Source organism: Rhinolophus sinicus, linkage group LG04 (assembly GCF_036562045.2).
Source record: "Rhinolophus sinicus isolate RSC01 linkage group LG04, ASM3656204v1, whole genome shotgun sequence".
NCBI lineage: Eukaryota > Metazoa > Chordata > Mammalia > Chiroptera > Rhinolophidae > Rhinolophus > Rhinolophus sinicus.
Window position 1 is genome coordinate 67,617,972 of NC_133754.1, and position 20,229 is coordinate 67,638,200.

General features: G+C 34.8%; 1 protein-coding gene across 1 annotated transcript in view; it reads right to left on the minus strand.

Moving 5' to 3' along the window:
• TNKS (tankyrase) overlaps nucleotides 1-20,229 on the minus strand; it is a 191,699-nt gene that overhangs the window by 146,716 nt on the left and 24,754 nt on the right. The window contains exon 2 of the mRNA XM_019750527.2: nucleotides 16,429-16,653. Coding sequence (XP_019606086.2) covers nucleotides 16,429-16,653 — 225 coding nt within the window. The remainder of the gene's footprint in view (nucleotides 1-16,428; nucleotides 16,654-20,229) is intronic.

The window sequence follows — 20,229 nt, forward strand, 5'->3', positions numbered from 1 at the left end:
TATTAGGAGTACATAATATATGAAGAGCTCTTAGAACAGTGAAGAACATATAATAAGAATGAACATATAAAAATTTTTAAGAGACATTAGAAAACATTTAATTATTCACTCAAAAAATTAATCCAAGTGTGAGGGGTCCAGTCCACACCAGCTCCCCAGCCCAGGGTTCAAGTGCAGAGAAGTCCCCAGAACCTCTGGCTGTGAAAACCAGCAGAGATTGTGGCTGAGGGAGACGGAGTGCAGCCGCCCTGCCCACGGACTTAGTCCCAGATAAACTTGCTTTGAGCTCTAACTCTGGGGAAGCAGCCTGGAAGGTGCCAGAGACATACGGGGAGGAACTAAATTGTTTGGCTTCAGAGCAAGGGCTGTAGACGCAGATTTTCCCAGACATAAGTGCTGACAGAAGTCACAGATCCTTTGTTGACCGCTCCTGGCACAGTGTGCAACCGCAGGCAGCTGCTGTATCTGAGTCTCCATCAGCCTAACTAATATAATACCATTTGCCATGCCCTGGTGATCCACAGAGACCCCGCTCCACCCAAATTGCGGGCCCACCCAAGTTGCTTCCCACTGTTTTTTCCATATAAACAGCCTGTCTGAGTTCATGTTGCACTTAATCTTAAAATCTTTCAAAGGTTTACATACCCCAAACAAGCAGCATTATGGCCTCGGTGTGCCCCATATCTCTTGCTAAGCAGCCCCAAGCCTGGCAATAGCAGTAGCTGACCTCGGTTCACAGCTTAGTTTCTCCCACACTCCTCCAAGCCCAGCACAAGTGGCAACTACCTGCAGATCACTGTGTAGCTCATACCGTGGCCCCAAGCAGGGCACAGGCAGTGGATGACCTTGGCTTGTAACAGAGTCCCTCCCAAGAGGCCCCAGAACCAACACACCTGGTGGCCAGTTTCAGACCACACCAGAGCACCACCCAACCACGTCTATAAAAAGACACACCCAACGGGCAGACTGGGCAGTCACCAGAGCCCTGCTAAAGCAAATCGTTCTCCATAAGGTCAGCCCCTGCACAACAGCTCCTCTATTATAGTCAGAGCCAGTCCTCATAACCAATCAGCCAGAGGGGCAATCCTTCCCACTGATATGCAAACAGAAACCAAGATTTAATTACAACAAGAGGGCACACACAACCCACAAAAGAGACACACCTGGAGTACCTGGCTGAGCACTGGGCCCCCACTACCACATAAAGCCACACTCCTAAGACAGGGAGGCATAGCAGCCCTACCTAATACATAGAAATAAACACAAGAAGGCAGCCAGAATGGGGAGACAAAGAAGCTTGTCCCAAATAAAACAGAAGAACCTTCCAGAAAAAGAACTAAACAAAATGGAAACAAGTAATCTACCAGATTCAGAGTTCCAAACACTGGTTAAAAGGATGCTCAGTGATCTCAGGAAGAACTTCTACAAAGGGTTAGAAAACATTAAAATGGAGATAGAAAACATAAAAAAGAATCAGTCAGATGAAGAATACAGTAACTGAAGTGAAGACTATATTAGAGGGAATCAACAGTGATTAGATGAAGCAGAGGATCGAATCAGTGGTTTGGAAGGTAAGGTAGTAGAAAATACCCAATCAGAACAGCAAAAAGGAAAAATACAAAAAAATGAGGAGAGTTTAAGGGTCCTCAGGAATAACACTAAGCATACCAACATTTGCATCAGAGGGGTACCAGAAGGCAAAGAGAGAGAGCAAGGAACTAAAAACCTATTTGAAGAAATGACAGAAAATGTCCCTAACCTGGAGAAGTAAACAGACATACAAGCCCAGGAAGCACAGAGAGTCCCAAACACGACGAACCCAAACAGGCCCACATTAAGATACATCATAAATAAACTGTCAATGGTTAAAGACAAAGAGAGAATCTTAAAAGCAGCAAGAGAAAAGCAGTTAGTTACCTACAAGGGCGGTCCCATAAGACTGTTGGCTGATTTCTCAACAGAAGCTTTGCAGACCAGAAGGGATTGGCACAAAATATTCAAAGTGATGAAAAGCAAGGACCTACAACCAAGATTACTCTACCCAGCAAAGCTATCATTAGAACTGATGGACAGATAAAGAGCTTCCCAGACAAAAAAAAGCTAAAAGACTATATCACCACCAAACCAGTATTACAAGAAATGTCAAAGGGACTTCTTAAAAAAAAAAGATTAAAAAATATGAAAAAAATGGCAATAACTCCATATCTATCAATTACTTGAAATGTAAGTGGATTAAATCAAAAGACATAGGGAGGCTGAACTGATAGGAACACAAGACCCTTACAGATGCTGCCTACAAAGAGACTCACTCCAAATCAAAAGACACACACAGACTGAAAGTAAAAGGATGGAAAAAGATATTCCATGAAAATAGAGGTGAAAACAAAAAGCTGGAGTAGTAATTCTTATACCAGACAAAATAGACTTTAAAATAGGCTATAACAAGAGACAAAGAAGGACCCAGGAATTCCATTTCTGGGTATTTATCTGAAGAAACCCAAACATTACTTTGAAGGGACATGTGCATCCATATGTTCATTGAAGCATTATTCACAAAAGCCAAAATATGGAAGCAACCTGGATGTCTATCAATGAATGAATAGATAAAGAAGAGGAGTTACATATATACAATGGAATATAGTTCAGCCATAGAAAAGAATGAAATCTTGCCATCTGCAACAACCTGGACGGACCTAGAGGGTACTGTGATGAATGGAGTAAGTCAGACAGAGAAAGATAAATGTCATATCATTTCACTTATATGTGTAATCTACAGAACAGGATAAACAATCAATCAAAACAGAAATAAGCTCATAGATACAGAGAGCATTTTGACGGTTGCTGGGTGGGAGGATGGGTAAAGGGGGGAGGGAATTAAGTGGTACTAATTGATAGTTACAAATAGTCATGGGGATATAGAGTACAGCGTGAGGAATATAATCAGTAGTATTATAATAATTATGTATAGTGTCAAATGGTACTAGATTTATCAGGGTGATCACTTCACACGTTATATAAATGTCTAATCACTGTGTTGTACACCTGAAACTAATATAATATTGTGAGTCAACTGTAATTCAAGAAAAATGTTTTAAATTAATCCAAGTAAATAAAATTTTACTGAATTTATGTGGATGACTTCTCATGATGAAACTTTGACATGAAATTTTATAATCATAAAAGAATCCTCCAATTAAATTTTGCTCCTATTGTTAAGTTTTCCTATAAATGTAGAAAATCAAGAATATGTTTAATGAAATTTTTTTTTTTTAGAAAAATCAAGAATTTTTTTAAATGCCAGTTACATCTGGAGAACTTAGACATAGATTATTCTGGATGTATATAGATTTTTATATTCAAATCAATTATATCCTTTTTTAAATAAAGAGTTAAGCCAGTCCACATTACATTTGTGAAATCAGCATTATCTGCTTATACAAACCACAATTTATTATAAGATAAAGCAGGCACTGGAATAAATATAAGAATGATTATAACAAAGCATATCTCTTTCTACCTAGAAACCCCAGAGAGTCAGAAAGAAAAGACTGTCCAGAGTCACACAAACCTGGGTTTTAGAATGCTACTTTGAACTTAGCAATTGCCTGACCTTAGGCAAATTACTACACCTGTGTCTATCACAACTTCCCCTTCATAAAACACTACCTACTTCTGAGGATTGCTGTTATAACTAAATGAGACAATATATATAAACCTAGCTTGGTTCTTGGTATATAATAAGGACTCAGTAAACCCCTTTTCTCTTCAATCAGGCTCTTTTCATCTGCCTTTCAAAAATACAATCATGTACACAGAGAGTGTTAAAAGATATCTGTTGGATTGAAATAAAGACAAACTGGCAACAGCCCTAGGAACAATAAATTCATTTGTGCCAAGTCGATTATTGTTTTATGTTTCCTTTTATTTAGGTGAGATTACTTTTTCTAAAACTTGGCTCAGCTAAATTAAACACTAATAAGGAATAAAACAGATAACTTTACAGTATGACCACATAAGTTTATAAAGGAATCACAAATTTCTACCATTCTGAGGGATAATGACCATAGGCAAAAGGTGCTTCCCAATCTGTTCTGGGAGAGAAGGTCAAGACCCTTCACTCACTTTTCTGAATCTTTCCTTAAATTAACCGCCCTGCCCCCCCTCAAGGTCTCAAGAACCTACAGCATATTCCAAACAAACTCCCTATTAGTATAAAACATTAAGACCAATTAAAGTAAGTTTTAGTGCTACTAGATACAAAGTTTTAAAGTTACACATTTAAAAACATTTTTCACAAGTAATACAAGATTGAACTTGTACCCTAATATTCTAATTTTGCTTTGAACTTTAGTTTCTCAAGAAATTATATCACTATTATTGTTTTCCTATGCCTGTGAGAATTGATTAAACAGCATGAAACTTCAATATAATATTGGTTGTACTTTCAATCTGAAGGAGACAAAGAACATAACTCTTAAGTTTTCATTCTTTGGGAAATTTACCAAATAATTTCTTTTAAAACTTGAGTTTTTTCTGTTGGACTCAATAAATTATCCTATTAGCAATTATTCTTAATGACAGTATTCAATCACATTTTTCATATCCCACCTCAGCTCCTTCCCCCACGTTAAGGAGGAAAAGGCTGCCGTTTTAAATGTAATTGCTCCTCTGCCCTTTCTCTTCTCTCATTCCTAGTGGGTTGCAATTTTCACAAACAGCAACTGTGATGCCCTCTAGCAGCTTGACGAACTACTTGCTCATAATTAATTTGCTTTAAAAAGTATTAATCATCATTCACACTTTTAATTAATCATTATTCTTCACTTCTGTCAAGCTATCAGACAATTTATGCTCAGTCACAGTAAGTCACTAGAACTACATACTCCTGCTATTGAAATACTTGTGGGGAAAATGTTTATGTCACACTAATAATTTTCCATTATCCTGTTTGCAACATCTCCACTGACTAGGTTACAAGACCTAAATTGCAATGAAAAAAGAAAAAAACTGATTTCATGTCTCGTCAAATCATAATTCAAGTTTACAAAATTACAAAGGATATGAAACAAAGGATATAACACTAATTCACCCTGAAGATAACAAAGAGCAGCAAATGGTAACTGCCAACCAGTTAGTCATTCAGCGTTCACTGAGTGTCAGAATACAAAAATGACCTACGAGAACACCTGACTGTTGACACCCAAGGGAAATGAGAGTGGAAGGAAACAAGCATTTACTGGGGCTCTACCTGCTTTGTTATTTCATTTAACTTCCCATAACAACATGATGCAGTAGGTATGATGCCCCCTTGACAAATGGAAAACTGGGGCTTAAAGCAACTAAATTACTTGTGCAAGATCACAGTTTTTAAATTGTAGTGAATTCATACCTAATTCTAAAGCCAAGCATTTAATTTCAACCCTATCATTCTACACAAGAACAAGCCAAGGTCACCCCAGAACTGTAAAATTCAAGTGTTTCCCCTTACGTGAATTCTGAAAGGCATACATTTGTTCTAAATACCTTATCTATTCCTCCTATGACCAATGTACTCTTCCTAATCTCATCAAACAACCCCCCTGTAGGAAAGTATGGAACAGGACTCAGAAATGACACGGGAAACACCCATGACAGCTTGGGTTCCATTTTAGGAGACCCACTAGAATATTTCCTGCGCTTGCTCCCTTAGTGCTCATGCTCAAACATATTTTTTCAAAAGAGCAACACTCAAAACTGTGCTCCAAACAGGCAAAATAAAATATATTCCTTAACCATGATTATAAAATCATAGCAAATTTAGAAATTTTCAGGTTTAACACAAAATAAACAAATATTTCACACACAGTGGGATTTCTTAATGTCTTACTTATACTGTCACATCTGAGGGTGGAGTCAAACAACTCATGACGTTTACATTCTTAATCAAGGACTCTTGTTTCCAGATGAACAGACTAATACCCCATTTTAAAGAGAGTAGATTCCAGTAATTCAAAGAACAAAGAGAATATATATAACATGTTTATTAAAGCCTGAAACTGCAATTATTATACTTTACAACTTTCTACTTTGGTCAGTTGAGAATGAGTAGTGAGAAGGACTCCATAAATCTTTATCGCCAATCTGGACGTGTCTCTGAAATCTCAGTTACCACAGAACTGCCCAAAGCGAGGACAGAGTTCTAATGTGCAATGAGTTTCAGATAACATGATTACCATGTAAGGCGAGAACTGACTGGTTACATGAGCCATTTGCATCAAATACCATTTTCATACAACCCCAAACTTAAGCCAGGCATCTCACTGAAATCCAGATTGTTTTGAACCATCATGGATAGTCTAGAAGCAAGTGCAAATGTATAATTATTCCTTTAATAGACAGACGGAATAATAAACAAAGCCTTTATCAATTTAAAAAATATATGAGGTTTTTTTGTTCTTGTTTTTTAACATCCCCCTCCCAATTTAAGCATCTTTGACATATTTCTTAAGGCCTTAGGAGAATGAAAGCATTCATACTAGTGCTTTTCTGGGGATTCTAATAAAGTGCATTGTACAAATATAAAACTACACACACGCGGTGCCAAAAAAATGAATATGTATTTTAAGAAAAGAAAAAACTATTAAAATGGTAACACTCAATATATACTGATCATAAAAGATGAATATAAATCACGTGTATACATTTTTTTGGGACCCCCAGTGTGTATGTGTGTGTGTGTATGTGTGTGTGCGCCAGCCATTGTCCAGAATGACTACTTAAGTAGTCCCAAATTTGTCAGGTAAATGCATAAATATTCTAACCTTCTTGAAAGCAGCTGAACATAAGTGGGCAAGTCATCAAGATAACAGTGCTCAGTGTCAGTGGGGATTATTTCAGAAGGGAAAAATTACTATCATTCTTGGCTCTTCTCCTTTTTAAGTATACAAGTATGGAATTCTGCCAACTTTTACTTTTTTTATGGAAATGCTACATTGAGACTTGTTTAAAAGATCCCAATTCAATTTTTATATAGAAAACTACTGTTAAAAATGCCGAAGGGAGGTATTCTGGCAGGAAAAAGGAAAAAAGACAGAAATGAAACAAGCGCAAGTGAATCAAATTCTCAAGGCTTTGCTGAATTTTCAGTGAACTTTTGCAAAGGAAGGTGTGGGAAATGACTTTCCTTAACCTACCTCATTTATGGATGACGTATGGATAGATAATGTGACAAACTAAATCAAGAGTCCTAATGCAGAGTTGTCCAACAGCTATAATTTCTTTGATTCTTATTAAGAAGCTGTAGCTTTCCAGAATTTATCCTAAAGTAATTAAAGGTTTATACACATATTTAATGAAAAGGATATTCCCTATGGTAATGTTTATAAAACAATAGTGAAAAGTCGGAAATAGTTTAAATACCCTAAAATAGGTGACTGATTGAAAAAGTAATGGTTATTTCTATATAATTCATTAGATAGAAATATTCACTGCACAAAAGTTTAAAAAAATGAGAAAACAAACAGTATGCATGGAGTGATCCCAGTTTTATTTAAAAAGGACTATGTACACGGTTTAACAGAACTTTCTGCAAGGATGGAAATTTCTATATGTGAACTCTCTAATATGATAACCAAGAGCCGGATATGGTTATTAAGCCCTAGAAATGTGACTAGTGCAACTGAGGAATTAAATTTTAATTTTTAAATATTAACTGATTTTCATTTAATGGCTATCACACTGGACAACATTAGGTCTAAACAGAAAACAAGGTGTGATAATTGTATTTTCTAATGTTTCTTTAACGAACATCTATTACTTCTAATAATACTGTTAAGACAAGAACAGAAAGATTTTAACCCTCAATATACTATATTTAAAATAACAGGAGATATGAAAGTACTAGAGGCAGTCCAACACCGATCCCACCCTCTGCTCCCCTAACCCAACCCTAAGCCACTCCAACTTCAAGTTCCAGGACTTCAAACTTCATCAAGGACAAGTAACCATGGAAGTGATCAGGTAATTTAAACTAAAGCAGAGTTTGTACTAGGAAAGTAAACATGTTTTTCTAGATAGCAGATATATAAAGTGGAGTTACAAGGAATTTATGAGAGGGATAGTATTTTAGGAGTGAATTATAACAATAAAAACTTGGTTTAAGTTTTAGTAGATAGATTACTGTGTTTCCTCGAAAATAAGACCTAGCCGGACAATCAGATCTAATGTGTCTTTTGGAGCAAAAATTAATATAAGACAATATAATACAATATAATATAATATAAATCATATAATAAATATAATATAATACTGGGTCTTATTTTTTATGCTTAAAATGTATTCTTAAACCCCACAAAGCAGAGATATCCTTTAGTTCTCAATCCAGTAAACATTTCTATTATAACAACTTTATATCAGCTCTACAGACTGCAGCAAACTAACAACTTTCTCCTTTCTTCACTAGTAAATGGTAGGAAATCTGAATCATCTGCCTCATGCATAGGATAAAAATATTAGTGCCATTACTTGGCTAAGTAATTGAGCTGCCCAAAGGGAACACACTTCACCACGTGTATCCTCTATCCACAGCAATTTTTGGTATATTTAACAGTGTCACCTTTTTCTCTCTTCTTCCTCCCTACTTCATCTCCTTCGTTCCTGACTGGGGCAACTCCTGGGTTTAATCTACAAATAACAACAAATGTTTGACTGCTCACCCTTTAGAAAAAAAAATTTCACTGTAACCAAAAGTTAATGCATGATTAGAATCAGTATTTAACAACCCATCCTAATGAAGAATAGCAATGATTTGCAAATGGCAGATTATCTAAAATTCATACCTGAGTATAAAATGTGCTCTATATTTATATATGAATATGGGAGTGTTGGACATACTGCAAATTCTCATTACTTTAAAATTAAAGAACCTCAAAATATCACCTAATCAAGAAGAAGTAGAAAATTACTCAGCTTCTGTACCCACACTATCAAACTAATGCAAAAAAGCCAGACAGAAATGAGCAATCTTCTTGTGAATTTCTATGTCATTCTATATACACTTCTGGAGTAAAAAATTAGATACTGGTGATAGGCAACAAGAATACAAGAATGAATAAGAAGATTACTGTTAGTTCCCTACCACAGAGAACCAACAAGAACCCAGATCCAAGCAGAATACTATAGGAGCATATAACAAAGCACTAACCAATTTGGAGCACACTCAAGTTCACAAATTCCCTGATTCAGTTAAAGAGACTGTCAGCTGGTCCTACAGCTGCATTAGAAAGTAAATATATTTTGATTACAGCAATTATAATTTAATTCATCACTACGCATGTATCAATTGTATATGCTAATTATTAAACAAGATGGGTTTTTATACTGTGCTTAGGGGCCCTGGTTCACTTGGGGATCAGCTGCAAGATATACTTTTATCCCTAATGGCAACCAGACAAGTCATTATTCTTAAATAATAATTTCTTCATTGTTTATTTTTACTTATGAATTCAATTTCATAAATAGAGTGTTACCAGTAAGGGTAGTCTATGTTATGGTGCTATAGCAAAGTGCTCCAGAAACTCATAGGTTTAGCAAAAGTAGTTCATTTCGTCCACTACAGGTCGAGAAAGTAAGAACAGGGGAGTTCCTTTACTCACAGGCCCAGACTGAAGAGGGCTCTCTGTTAAATGTGATACCCTAAATAACCAAGATAAGGAAAAACAAAATATGGTAAACTGTGCTCTGATTCTTAACACTTCTGCTCAAAAGTTACATATTTTGCTCCCACTCACATTTTGTTGGGGGGAAAAAAAGGAAAGTAAATATATTCAATAGACAGAGGCCTACTGTACTTCCAGGTGCCAAAGAAAACTGGAGGTTTAGACTACACCAGAACTAAAAAGACTAATTCTTGATATTTTAAACTGCTCATATTTCCTGCCTCTACATTGTGGGAAAATGGAAAGGGTGAGAATTCTACCAGAGTCAACGACATTAAGAATAGCTCAAAGAACATCTATGTGTCTTTTAATCTCAGGAAAACACAAACCAAAAACGTGTTTAACTATTAGGAATTAATGAATCTGTCTTTATGAAATGATTTCAGGCAACAAATTATTAAAAGTAACCTATTTTTCTAGATTCTAGAAATATACTTCCAACTAGGAGGGGCAAACAATGTTATCTCAGAAATACCGATGCATATTTTAGGTAATTACTTTCTAATTAAACAAGATCCACCTGACTTTTACCCTTAAATCTTAAAAATAAGCCACACAGTATATTCAATTTCTCAGTATGAAGTAGCTTAAGCTTTCATTTTAATTTAAAAAAAAAATGTATCCTAAACAGGTTGTTATAAAGCACTTCAGAGACCCTTAAACCAGAAACTGTTTTCCTGCATGTATTTCTGCAATGTAATTAAAACAATAATCTTATTTCACTAGAAACTGTTTCTAACCTAAAACTAATTTTCTAATAGAAATCTTATTACTGCAATGCTAGTAAGACACCAAATACTTTTGTATTTTAATTGACAAGTTGGATTTTGCCAAAATTAAAAATCTTTGCTTGTCTAAAGACACCACTACAAAAATGAAAGGCAAAGCACAGACTGGGAGAAAGCATTCACAACACACACAGCCAACAGGGACCCATATCCATAACACAAAAAGAATTTTCACAACTCAGTTTAACATCAAAAAAAAGAAAAAAAAATGTCAGAAGAACTGAACTGAGCTCCCAAGAATATACACAAAAAAACAATAGTACATGAAAATATGCGCAACACATTCAATTATCAGGGATATGCAGCTTCTTACAAAGTTCAACATAACGCTTATTGTTCCACTTAGCAATTCCACTCTTGGGTATCCACTCAAGAGAAATGAAACAGTATGTTCAGACAAAGACCTATAAAGCAATGTTCGCAGCAGCCCTCTTCCTAACAGCCACAAACTGGAAAGAACCCAAACATCTACCAACTGTGCTTCATCCACATGACGGGACAGCATACAACAAAGAGGAAGAAACTACCGATGCGCACAGTAATATCAACTGACAAATTTTTAGCTAAACAGGCCCAGAAGAAGAAAGAGACTCAAATTAACTAGAATTACACATGAAAAGGGTACATCACTACCAAGCTTACAGAAATATAAAGGATTATAAAGGAGTATTATGAACAACTGAATGGGAAGAAAACTGGATAGGCACGTGCAAAAACTGAAATCGGACTCCTTATCTTATACACAAATATTAACTCCAAATGGATCAAAGACCTAAACAAAGAGCTAAAACTAATAAACTCAAAGAAGAAAACAGAATTAAATCTTCATAAGCTGGGATCTAGCAATGCATTCTTAAATATGCCACCAAAACAAAAAAAGAAAAAGCAGACTTCTTAATGTTAATTATTAATCAAATCATCAAAACTAAAAATTTTTTTGCTTCTAAGGCCATTATCAAGAAAGTGAAAAGGCAACAGAAGATGGGAGAAAATATCTGCAAATAATCTGTGTGGTAAGGAATTTGTATCTAGAATATAAAAAACTTTTAAAACTCAGTAATAAAAGACAATCCAATTAAAAATGGACAAAGGATATGAAACTCCAAAAAATGTATAAAAATGGCCACAAAAAGCACATGAAGAGATGCTCGACATTACTAATCAAGGAAATGCAAATTAAAACCACAATGAGCTTCCGGCACTGAGCAAGTATTTCACTCTGGCCACAGAGGTGGTCACAGAGCTGTGTCATACTGAGTACAATGTGCGAACTAAGACAGACAGGTTCCTGTGTTTATATTCAGGCGCAGAGTGGGGAAAAGTACACAGAGAGATGAAAAACAAGCAAAATAATATGATTAAACAAAGACATAATTTCAGGTGATAAGTGCTATGAAGTAAAATGAAACATGGTTAGAGAAACAGATAAGCAGAGTAGGGTAAGAAATGATGACAGCATTGTCTACACAGATATTACACTGAGGTGCATTACTTGCATTCTCTCATTTAAGTACATCTGAAGTTCAGTTATTACCCCATTTTAAGAACAAAAAGACAGTAAGTAACCTGCTCAAAGACCCAGGTCTCTTTGACTCCAACCAATATGACATAATGCTATTAAGCGTGGAAAATGAAGCTGTTTTTTTTAAAGTTCTAATTGTTAGATTTTAAGTAGCAGTTTCAATTTTGGGCTTCCAAGTAAGGATCCCCTTAGTCTTTGCATTTAAGGCAAATGAAGCAAGAATTACTTGAAAGTATAGAGAAAGAAAAAGAAAGCAAGAGGCAGGAGATTTATTTCTCTAAGATAATGCCACTTGCTCTATTCAGCCTGTCTCACTCACAAAAAGCTGAAGAACTGCTCCTTATCAAGAGAATTACAGTTCAATTCTTTTCTTCCAGGAGTCTTTAGAAGGTATTCTACTGTCTCAAGCTTTCAATGTTGTAAATGGAAAGTGCTTTGCACACTTTTTTCCCCTTTGTAGGCAACTTATTCTTTCTGCCTAGAAAACTTCATATATCTTCCTCAGTGTCGTCTCATCAATACAGTACAGACTTCATAGCCTTTTCAATCTCAAGACCTAGGTTTTTCTCTGCTTATTATTTGTTTAAATATTACGGATCTCTTCCATTAGTTATTTTTTTTTCTTTTTCCGTCTGGAATTCCTACCCACATGTAAGGCTTTAAAATAATGTTGACTTCCTGAGTTTACTTATCTCTTGCTTCATGATTTCTGTATGCTAACATTTTGCTCTGTATTGGAGGATATTTCTCACTTGTGTGCCTAGATATTGGGGTATTTCAGTGAGAATCCCACAAGTGTTATAAGGCCATGCACCTCTACCCTGTTTCCCCAAAAATAAGACCAAGCCGGACCATCAGCTCTAATGCGCCTTTTGGAGCAAAACTTACTATAAGACCCGCTCTTATTTTACTATAAGACCGGGTCTTATATAATATAAAATAAGACCCGGTCTTATAGTAAGTTTTGCTCCAAAAGACGCATTAGAGCTGATGGTTCGGCTCAGTCTTATTTCTGGGAAACATGGTAGAACTTCCACTTAGCTACCTTTTAAGATCCCTGTATCAGTTATATGCTTTTGGAAATAAGAGAAACCAGTTGTGTCAGCCTTTAACAGAATTGACAGGCAGGTGGAGGACCAATCTTAGAAAACAAAATCTATAGAGGAAGTAGAAGAAAGTATAATTGTCTCTTAGTAGGGACATTATGGCTGGGCCACTGCCGTACTCAAAATTCTACATTACAGAAGGGACATCTGACTGACCAAACCAAGGCTATCCTGACAGCCAAAGGGCAGAAAGAAGGATAGTCTGACTCCGTGAGCTCCTGTATCCTCCCCGTAATGACCGCCCCCAGTTTTAAATCTCCAAAATCAGAAGGAGTTGGATACTAGTCAGCCAAATTTGAAATGGAGAAAAAGAAAAAAATGACAAATGTCCATTAGGACTCCAAGATCTTATATCAGTTGATTTTGTGAAAAATGTTTTTACAATTTGCTTTAACAATGGACTTTCAAAGCACTAACACTGACGTAGTCTCAAAAAATATATGACATATGTTCAGAAAAGAAGACATCCTTTATTTTAATTTTTTGGAGACTACACCTAAGAGTAGAGAGAAATGAATATGATCTAAAGGCAAAAGGTATTGATTTCTAATGCAAATTAGATTTGCTAAATACAATATAATTCTATCATCAATACTACTATAATGAACTCTATGACCTTTGTTTTAAGTAGTTGGTTTAATTATACAAGGATTTAAAGTTGTTGTTGTTTTTTAAAATCTTAGGCTGTATTTTGTTCTTTTCAGTGATAGCTAAGTAGCATCTATAAAAGATACACATAGATTGTTAGACTTTTAAATTTGCATTAAAAAAATGTCAATAAAGGGCCAACAGGAGAAACCAGAAAGTATACATCACAGTCATAATTCAGGTTTAGATCTCAGCAATAATACTAATAATAGTAATTAATAGTAGCAAGCAATACTTAATGTTCACCACACCAGGCACTCTAAGTACTTTAATTACTATGCTGATCCTCTCAAGAACCCTGTGAAGTACGGACAGTATCCCCATTTCACATAGAATGAAACACGGAGGGTAAGGACGTAGCCCTGATCTCACATACTGCTGCTGGTAACTGGTGGGGTCAGGATGTAAGCCCAGAGCACGTGCTTTATAGCAATCCGTCCTGCTGCCTCCCTTAAGCCACTGGTTATGTGGCTCGGCTCTATCTTTATAAATATCAAATGTGTTCACGATCGTATAATATTACATATAGAGATATAGTTCATCTGAAAATAAACAAGCCAACGTCTCATCATCTAGGCAAATGTCTTTTAGAAATTAAGTTTGTACACTAATTTCTCAACACCATCAGATTCAAACGAAAGTGGAAAAAAAAACCAAGGTTTCCAATTCTTTTACCTTGTCCCAAAGTGGAAATCTGCCTAATAGAAACATTTCAGAGTTCCTCAACTACATTCAAATTGAGAAAGTATGATACATAAGCTATCAGAGGTTTCACTGTACCTGAGGGTAAACCTCCTAATAGGTTCCTAAAAGCTAATTAAGTGTACAGAAGAGTCTACAACCAATCTTGTTTCCCACAATAACTGTTACATACTTTAATAGCAGCTGAATCTTCAATTATATTTTGATTACAGTTTCAAAGGTGTCCTTCTCCTTCCTTCAACTTTTGTAAGGCATAAGAACTTAAACAGAGGAAAGCAGATGTGCCAAGGCCTACTGAGGACTGCAGGACGAGGGGACAGTGGGAATCCATCTTTTAACAATGCAACTCCTACAGCTAGTCTTTTATTTCAACAGAGCCAGGATCAAATGAACCTTTTTCTTATGTATTTTTGGGAGAATGATTAGGAGGAAAAGAAGATAAATATTAATTTCAATAAGATATTAAAAGCACTCATAGAATAAAAAAATTCAGAGAGGTAAAGACAGGAAAATAGAACACTGAAGCCTAGAAAGGAGACTACTGCAAGAAGGTGAAAACTGTATAAAATTCTGTAACTAATGACAGAAAACGCCAATGAGTGTGACATGGTGAAGCAAGAAAGGATGAGGTAGGGAAGTTGAAAGTCTAGAAGATTAAGTAAGACTACAAATCAAGTTTATAATAATTATCACACAGTAACTTACCACAAGTAATTTAAGAGGTTTGGTGATCAGAGAGTATGTCATAAGTTCAAGTTTTTCAGGGTAGTTTTACGTAACAACAGTCCAAGATGTGACTGTTTTAGTGAGAGATTTAGAAGGCAATAGGAGAATCAAATGAGAATGGAAGATGTGAAAGATCAGAAAGGACAGGGTATCCCAAGGGTCATGTCAGTGGACGCTGAAGTGACAAAGGATAAGGACAGAGAATGTGATAAATAAGTTATACGTTAAGCATTGCAATAATTTGAGGAAAACTGAAAAATGTATTAGAGGCTGCAATAGATGGCTATTAAAAAGGAGAAAATCTTAATGGCACCACCACTACATCTTTAAAAATGACATTTATTTTTGAGTTTTATCAGAAAGATAACTGATTAAACTGAAATGGATGTCATCCAGAAGACAACAATTATGTAAACCAACCTGCTCTGGGCTAAACAAACGTCTACCGCCTTGAGCATGAAGAAACAGATGACATCCTCAAGAGAAACTGTGCTTGTCCTCTAGAAGTTTTAGATTTCAAAATAAAAAACTGTATACAATAAAGCAAAATCTAAAAATACATATACATATTTAGATATATGTAAAAGAGAAAAATACTGATTGAATATAATTTTATATAATCTCAATACTTAAATGGTAGAAAAGTTCAATTTTGTTTGAAATTGTTTTTTCTCTAGACTATGGCACATGTTGAAAATATTAAGCTTTGCACTACGTACTTGACCCACTCGCTCAAAGCTTTCCAGTACTAATAAAGTAGCTGGTGTTCCATTTTAGTAACATAAAGAAAAAGGCTTTGCCTTAGTATTAGATAACTTTCCTTGAATCAAACCAAAGCATCCAAATATGTCATCCAATTTGGTAAGAATTTGTACTTTATAATGGGTCCCACTGATGCTAGGATAGAAAATGTGTAGTCTTTCAAAGGGACTGTAAATTAACTAAATTTGATAACAATAATCCATCAAAATTTAGTTCTGTACCAGTTAACATCTGACTTGCATTTGGAGAGTTACTGTGAATCTTGTTCTTAACCAACTTTAAATTACCATCTCTCTATTTCCCTTTGGATAGAAAAGAATTGCTTCTAAGAATAAGAAGTAATAAAGCCCTCTTTAATTACTCTAAGGAAACACTATTTCTACCACAATAAAAAAGAGAAGAGAACAGTAAGCCTTTATGTAAAATTTTATAGCTGTCAGGTTGATCTCACACTTTAGGGATCATCAAACAATACTTACCAATACAGACGTCGATTTTCCCTTTAATAGCAGCTTCATGCAGAGGGGTATAGTTCCAGTTATCCCTGGCATTGGGATCGGCCCCTTGGCACAGCAACAAACTCACCACCTCGGCATGGCCAAAAGAACAGGCATTATGCAGCGGGATGAGACCTCCATCGTCACGAGCATGGACATTAGCACCCATCTGTAGTAAGTGTTCCACGACATCCTTCCTTCCAAAACCTAAAAAGAAGGAGGGAAAATGTCGTATACATCAAAAGAATTTGGTAAAAAGAACCATTAGAATTCCTTTAAGAACATCAACAAATGAAACTTCTCAAGTACTATCTTCTATAGCAAAAAGGGTTAAAAAAAAAAAGGCTGACATTCAAATGAATTCTCTCATCTCACAGAACTTAGAACTAAGAAAGCTCTTTCTTTAATCTTTGGGCAGTTCATTCAGAAAACATTTCTTCAACACCAATTATGTGCTGTGTAGCTATGCTAGACAGACAGACTGAATGAGACAAGACTCCAGTTCGAGGCATTCACTTTGCACTGTACGTCACAATACAAAACCAAATGTATAAAATCCATCTTTACATTTTAAGAGATAAATGTTATTTAAATATTGCTGACAATCAAATACTGGTTGCTCAACACTCAACGCTGCATCACAACACTCAATATTGCATTATGAAAACTGGAGAAAAATGTGTGGATACCAGAAATACATGGCAATAATTTGGTTACAAGTTATTTGAAAAGGAAGAACTAATGATAATGCCCAAGTATCTACTTTTGGGACAGGTGGCCAAACTAAATGAAATAGATGGTCAAGTGAAACAATTCAAGCTTGGATTTATTCAGTTTGCAGAAACTATGACAAACAAGTGGAATACATGCATTTGAAAATACAGAACCAGAACACTGATAAGAAGCACAACAATTTTCAGACAGGAAAAAAAAAGGGAGGGGTGGGGGGGGAGCCAGAAATGATCCAAAGCTGTGTAAGGACTAGGCAAATACTGAGAAAGGTAAAAAATACCAAGAAATTACATTATAAAAGTCAAAGGGGAACGCTGTCATGCAACGGCCAGCATGATGAGGACTTGAGTGAGCTCAGTGGAGAAGAGAAAAAATAGCCACTTGCAATTTTAAAGTAATTGTAGTACAGCGATGAAATTATAAGCTACATTGCAAGGGGTTTTTAAAAAGGAAACCACAAATATTAGCATTTTTATCTTTACCAGCTAATACCTTTATCAACGATTCTTTCTTTCCTACTTTAAATTTTATTAGGTCTCATTGGTTAGGTCTCACTACCTCCATGCTATTACATACCGTGTAATGTTGTTAGAAAATGGCATCTTAAATGAAACTAAAAAGCAGTAAGAGACATATCTTCCTCCACTTTACACGTATACAAATTAAATAAATGAGAACTATGTGGAAAATAGAAAAAAAAATTATTTCAACATATGTTCTCCACACTATCTATAAAGAAAGTCTCCAAAGTAAAACAGATATATATCAAAGTGAGAACTAAGTTTCCTTAGAAAACATCCTTCAAATTAAGCTGAAATTTTTGGGGTGAAAATAAGTCAATTTTGTATTAGTAAGAGGAACACCAAAAATATAGGGTACATGCTAAAGTAACTGTCACCATCTTACTGCCTTGTGTTTTTTTTTTGGTGTACAGAACGATATAGACGTTAGGTTCTGTTTAATAGTCTCTAACTTCAATGTCCCTCTTCCCCTACTCTTCCACTAGGCCACAGGCGCTTTCTTTATCCATGAAGATTTAATGATTTTCCTTCTTTATTGATTTGAATAAAGCCTAAGGCAAATTCAAATTTCCCTAAACAATGCATTAACAATGTTTTAGAACTAATTTCCTTTCTTCCCTATCAAACATAATTAAAATAAGAAACTTTATACCTTACCAGTTGGCATTTTAAAAAAATCCATTATAACTGAAGCAAAAGAGCAAAGTATGTGTTTATTTTTCACTAAAACTTTTAGATCTAAAATATGAAACAAAACAAAAATGCTCAGTATCAGCAAGAATGGGGTGAAATGGCATTGTGCACACACCCTGACAATGATAATGTATAAATTGGTACCATATTTTAGAATAAAAAGCATTACCATCAACAGGTTTAAACAAGTATACGCTCTGACTCAACAATATCACTTTTGAAACTTTATCATTTAAAAAGGTACTCATATATGAACAAAGACTTTTTCACCAAGAATGTTTATCATAACACTATTTATAGAAAACCATGGAAACAATTTAGATGTCCAATAATAAAGACTTTGCTAAATAAATGATGGTTATTCATATGACATAACATCATCCTGTATTTAAAGGATGCTATAGGACATTGTGAATGTGTTTAATGCCACCGAATTATACATTTTAAAATGGCTGAAATGGTCAAACTTATTTTTAAACAAAATTTAAAAATTTGTGTATTTCACCACAATTCTAAAAAAATCACCAAAATAAATAAATAAATAAGCCATATACATGAAAAAACAGGATATTATAGAAAATTCAACAACATGGAAAGGTGTTTTTGAGATTAGTCTTTAAGGTTAAAAACATATACAACAAAATATAGGAGAAAAAATACATATATTGGAAGTATAGACGGATAGAAAAGAGACTAAATTACTAACTAGTAGAATTATGGAATATTTTTCTTCTCCCTTTTTATGTTTTCTTAATTACCATGTAAAACACAATTTTGAATAAAATATATGTATGTGTGTACACATGTTTATAAAAGGAGGTGGAGATGAACAGCCAAAATCAGTAAAGACATTTATGTGGCAATTATAAAGTCATGTCTTCTAATTTGATTTTGATTTATTAAAATACATTATTAAATCAAAGATTTTGTTAAAGATTACTCAAAATATATACTCTACCTGTTCTACTGAGTACAAACCATAATCGGTCATTCACCATTCTATCAATGTTAAATGCATATGCATTATTTTTCATTCATAAAGAGAATTCATTTTCTCTAATGGTTATATAAGGTCTTTGTTTCATAACCAAGGTTTGTAGTCATAATTATTCCCATAATTGATTTGCTTATTTTGGTCTAAAGAATAAAAAAAAATTAAGTGCAAAGAACTACACAGAATTTGAAATAACTTATCACTAACTGACTCTTAGGGAAATAGTCCCTAAGTGAAAGCATTACAGAGAAGATTTTCAGTGTCCCACTCCATCAAGCTGGCACATGTTAAAAAAAAAAAAGCTAAGTCACAATTTTTAAAAAGGAATAATGTTGTTACTTATACATTTATTTATGGCTCAGTTTTATAAAGTACAAAGTAAAACCAACAAATCATCTTTCTCTGATCCAGCAAGTGTCACCAAAAATTAAGACAGTGTAATACTCTAATTTTTACCAACATATAGCATGTTCTGTAACAGACTTCCAATCTGAGAGGTATACAAGAAGTATAATTTAACTTTTGAAGAAAAATTCTTTTTCGCTCAATGTACATGCCCTATTCTTGACAACAATAAAAATAACAAAACTAATGGTAAGTAGCTAACATTTAACATGTTCTTAATGTGTATCAAGTATGCCAAATGCTTGACATGCATTACCGTGTTTCCCAGAAAATAAGACCTAGCAGGACAATCAGCTCTAATGTGTCTTTTGGAGCAAAAATTAATGTAAGACCCGGTATTATATTATTTGTATTGTTTTGTATTGTTTTGTATTGTATTTGTATTGTATTGTATTGTATTGTATTGTATTGTATTGTATTGTAATTGTATTGTATTGT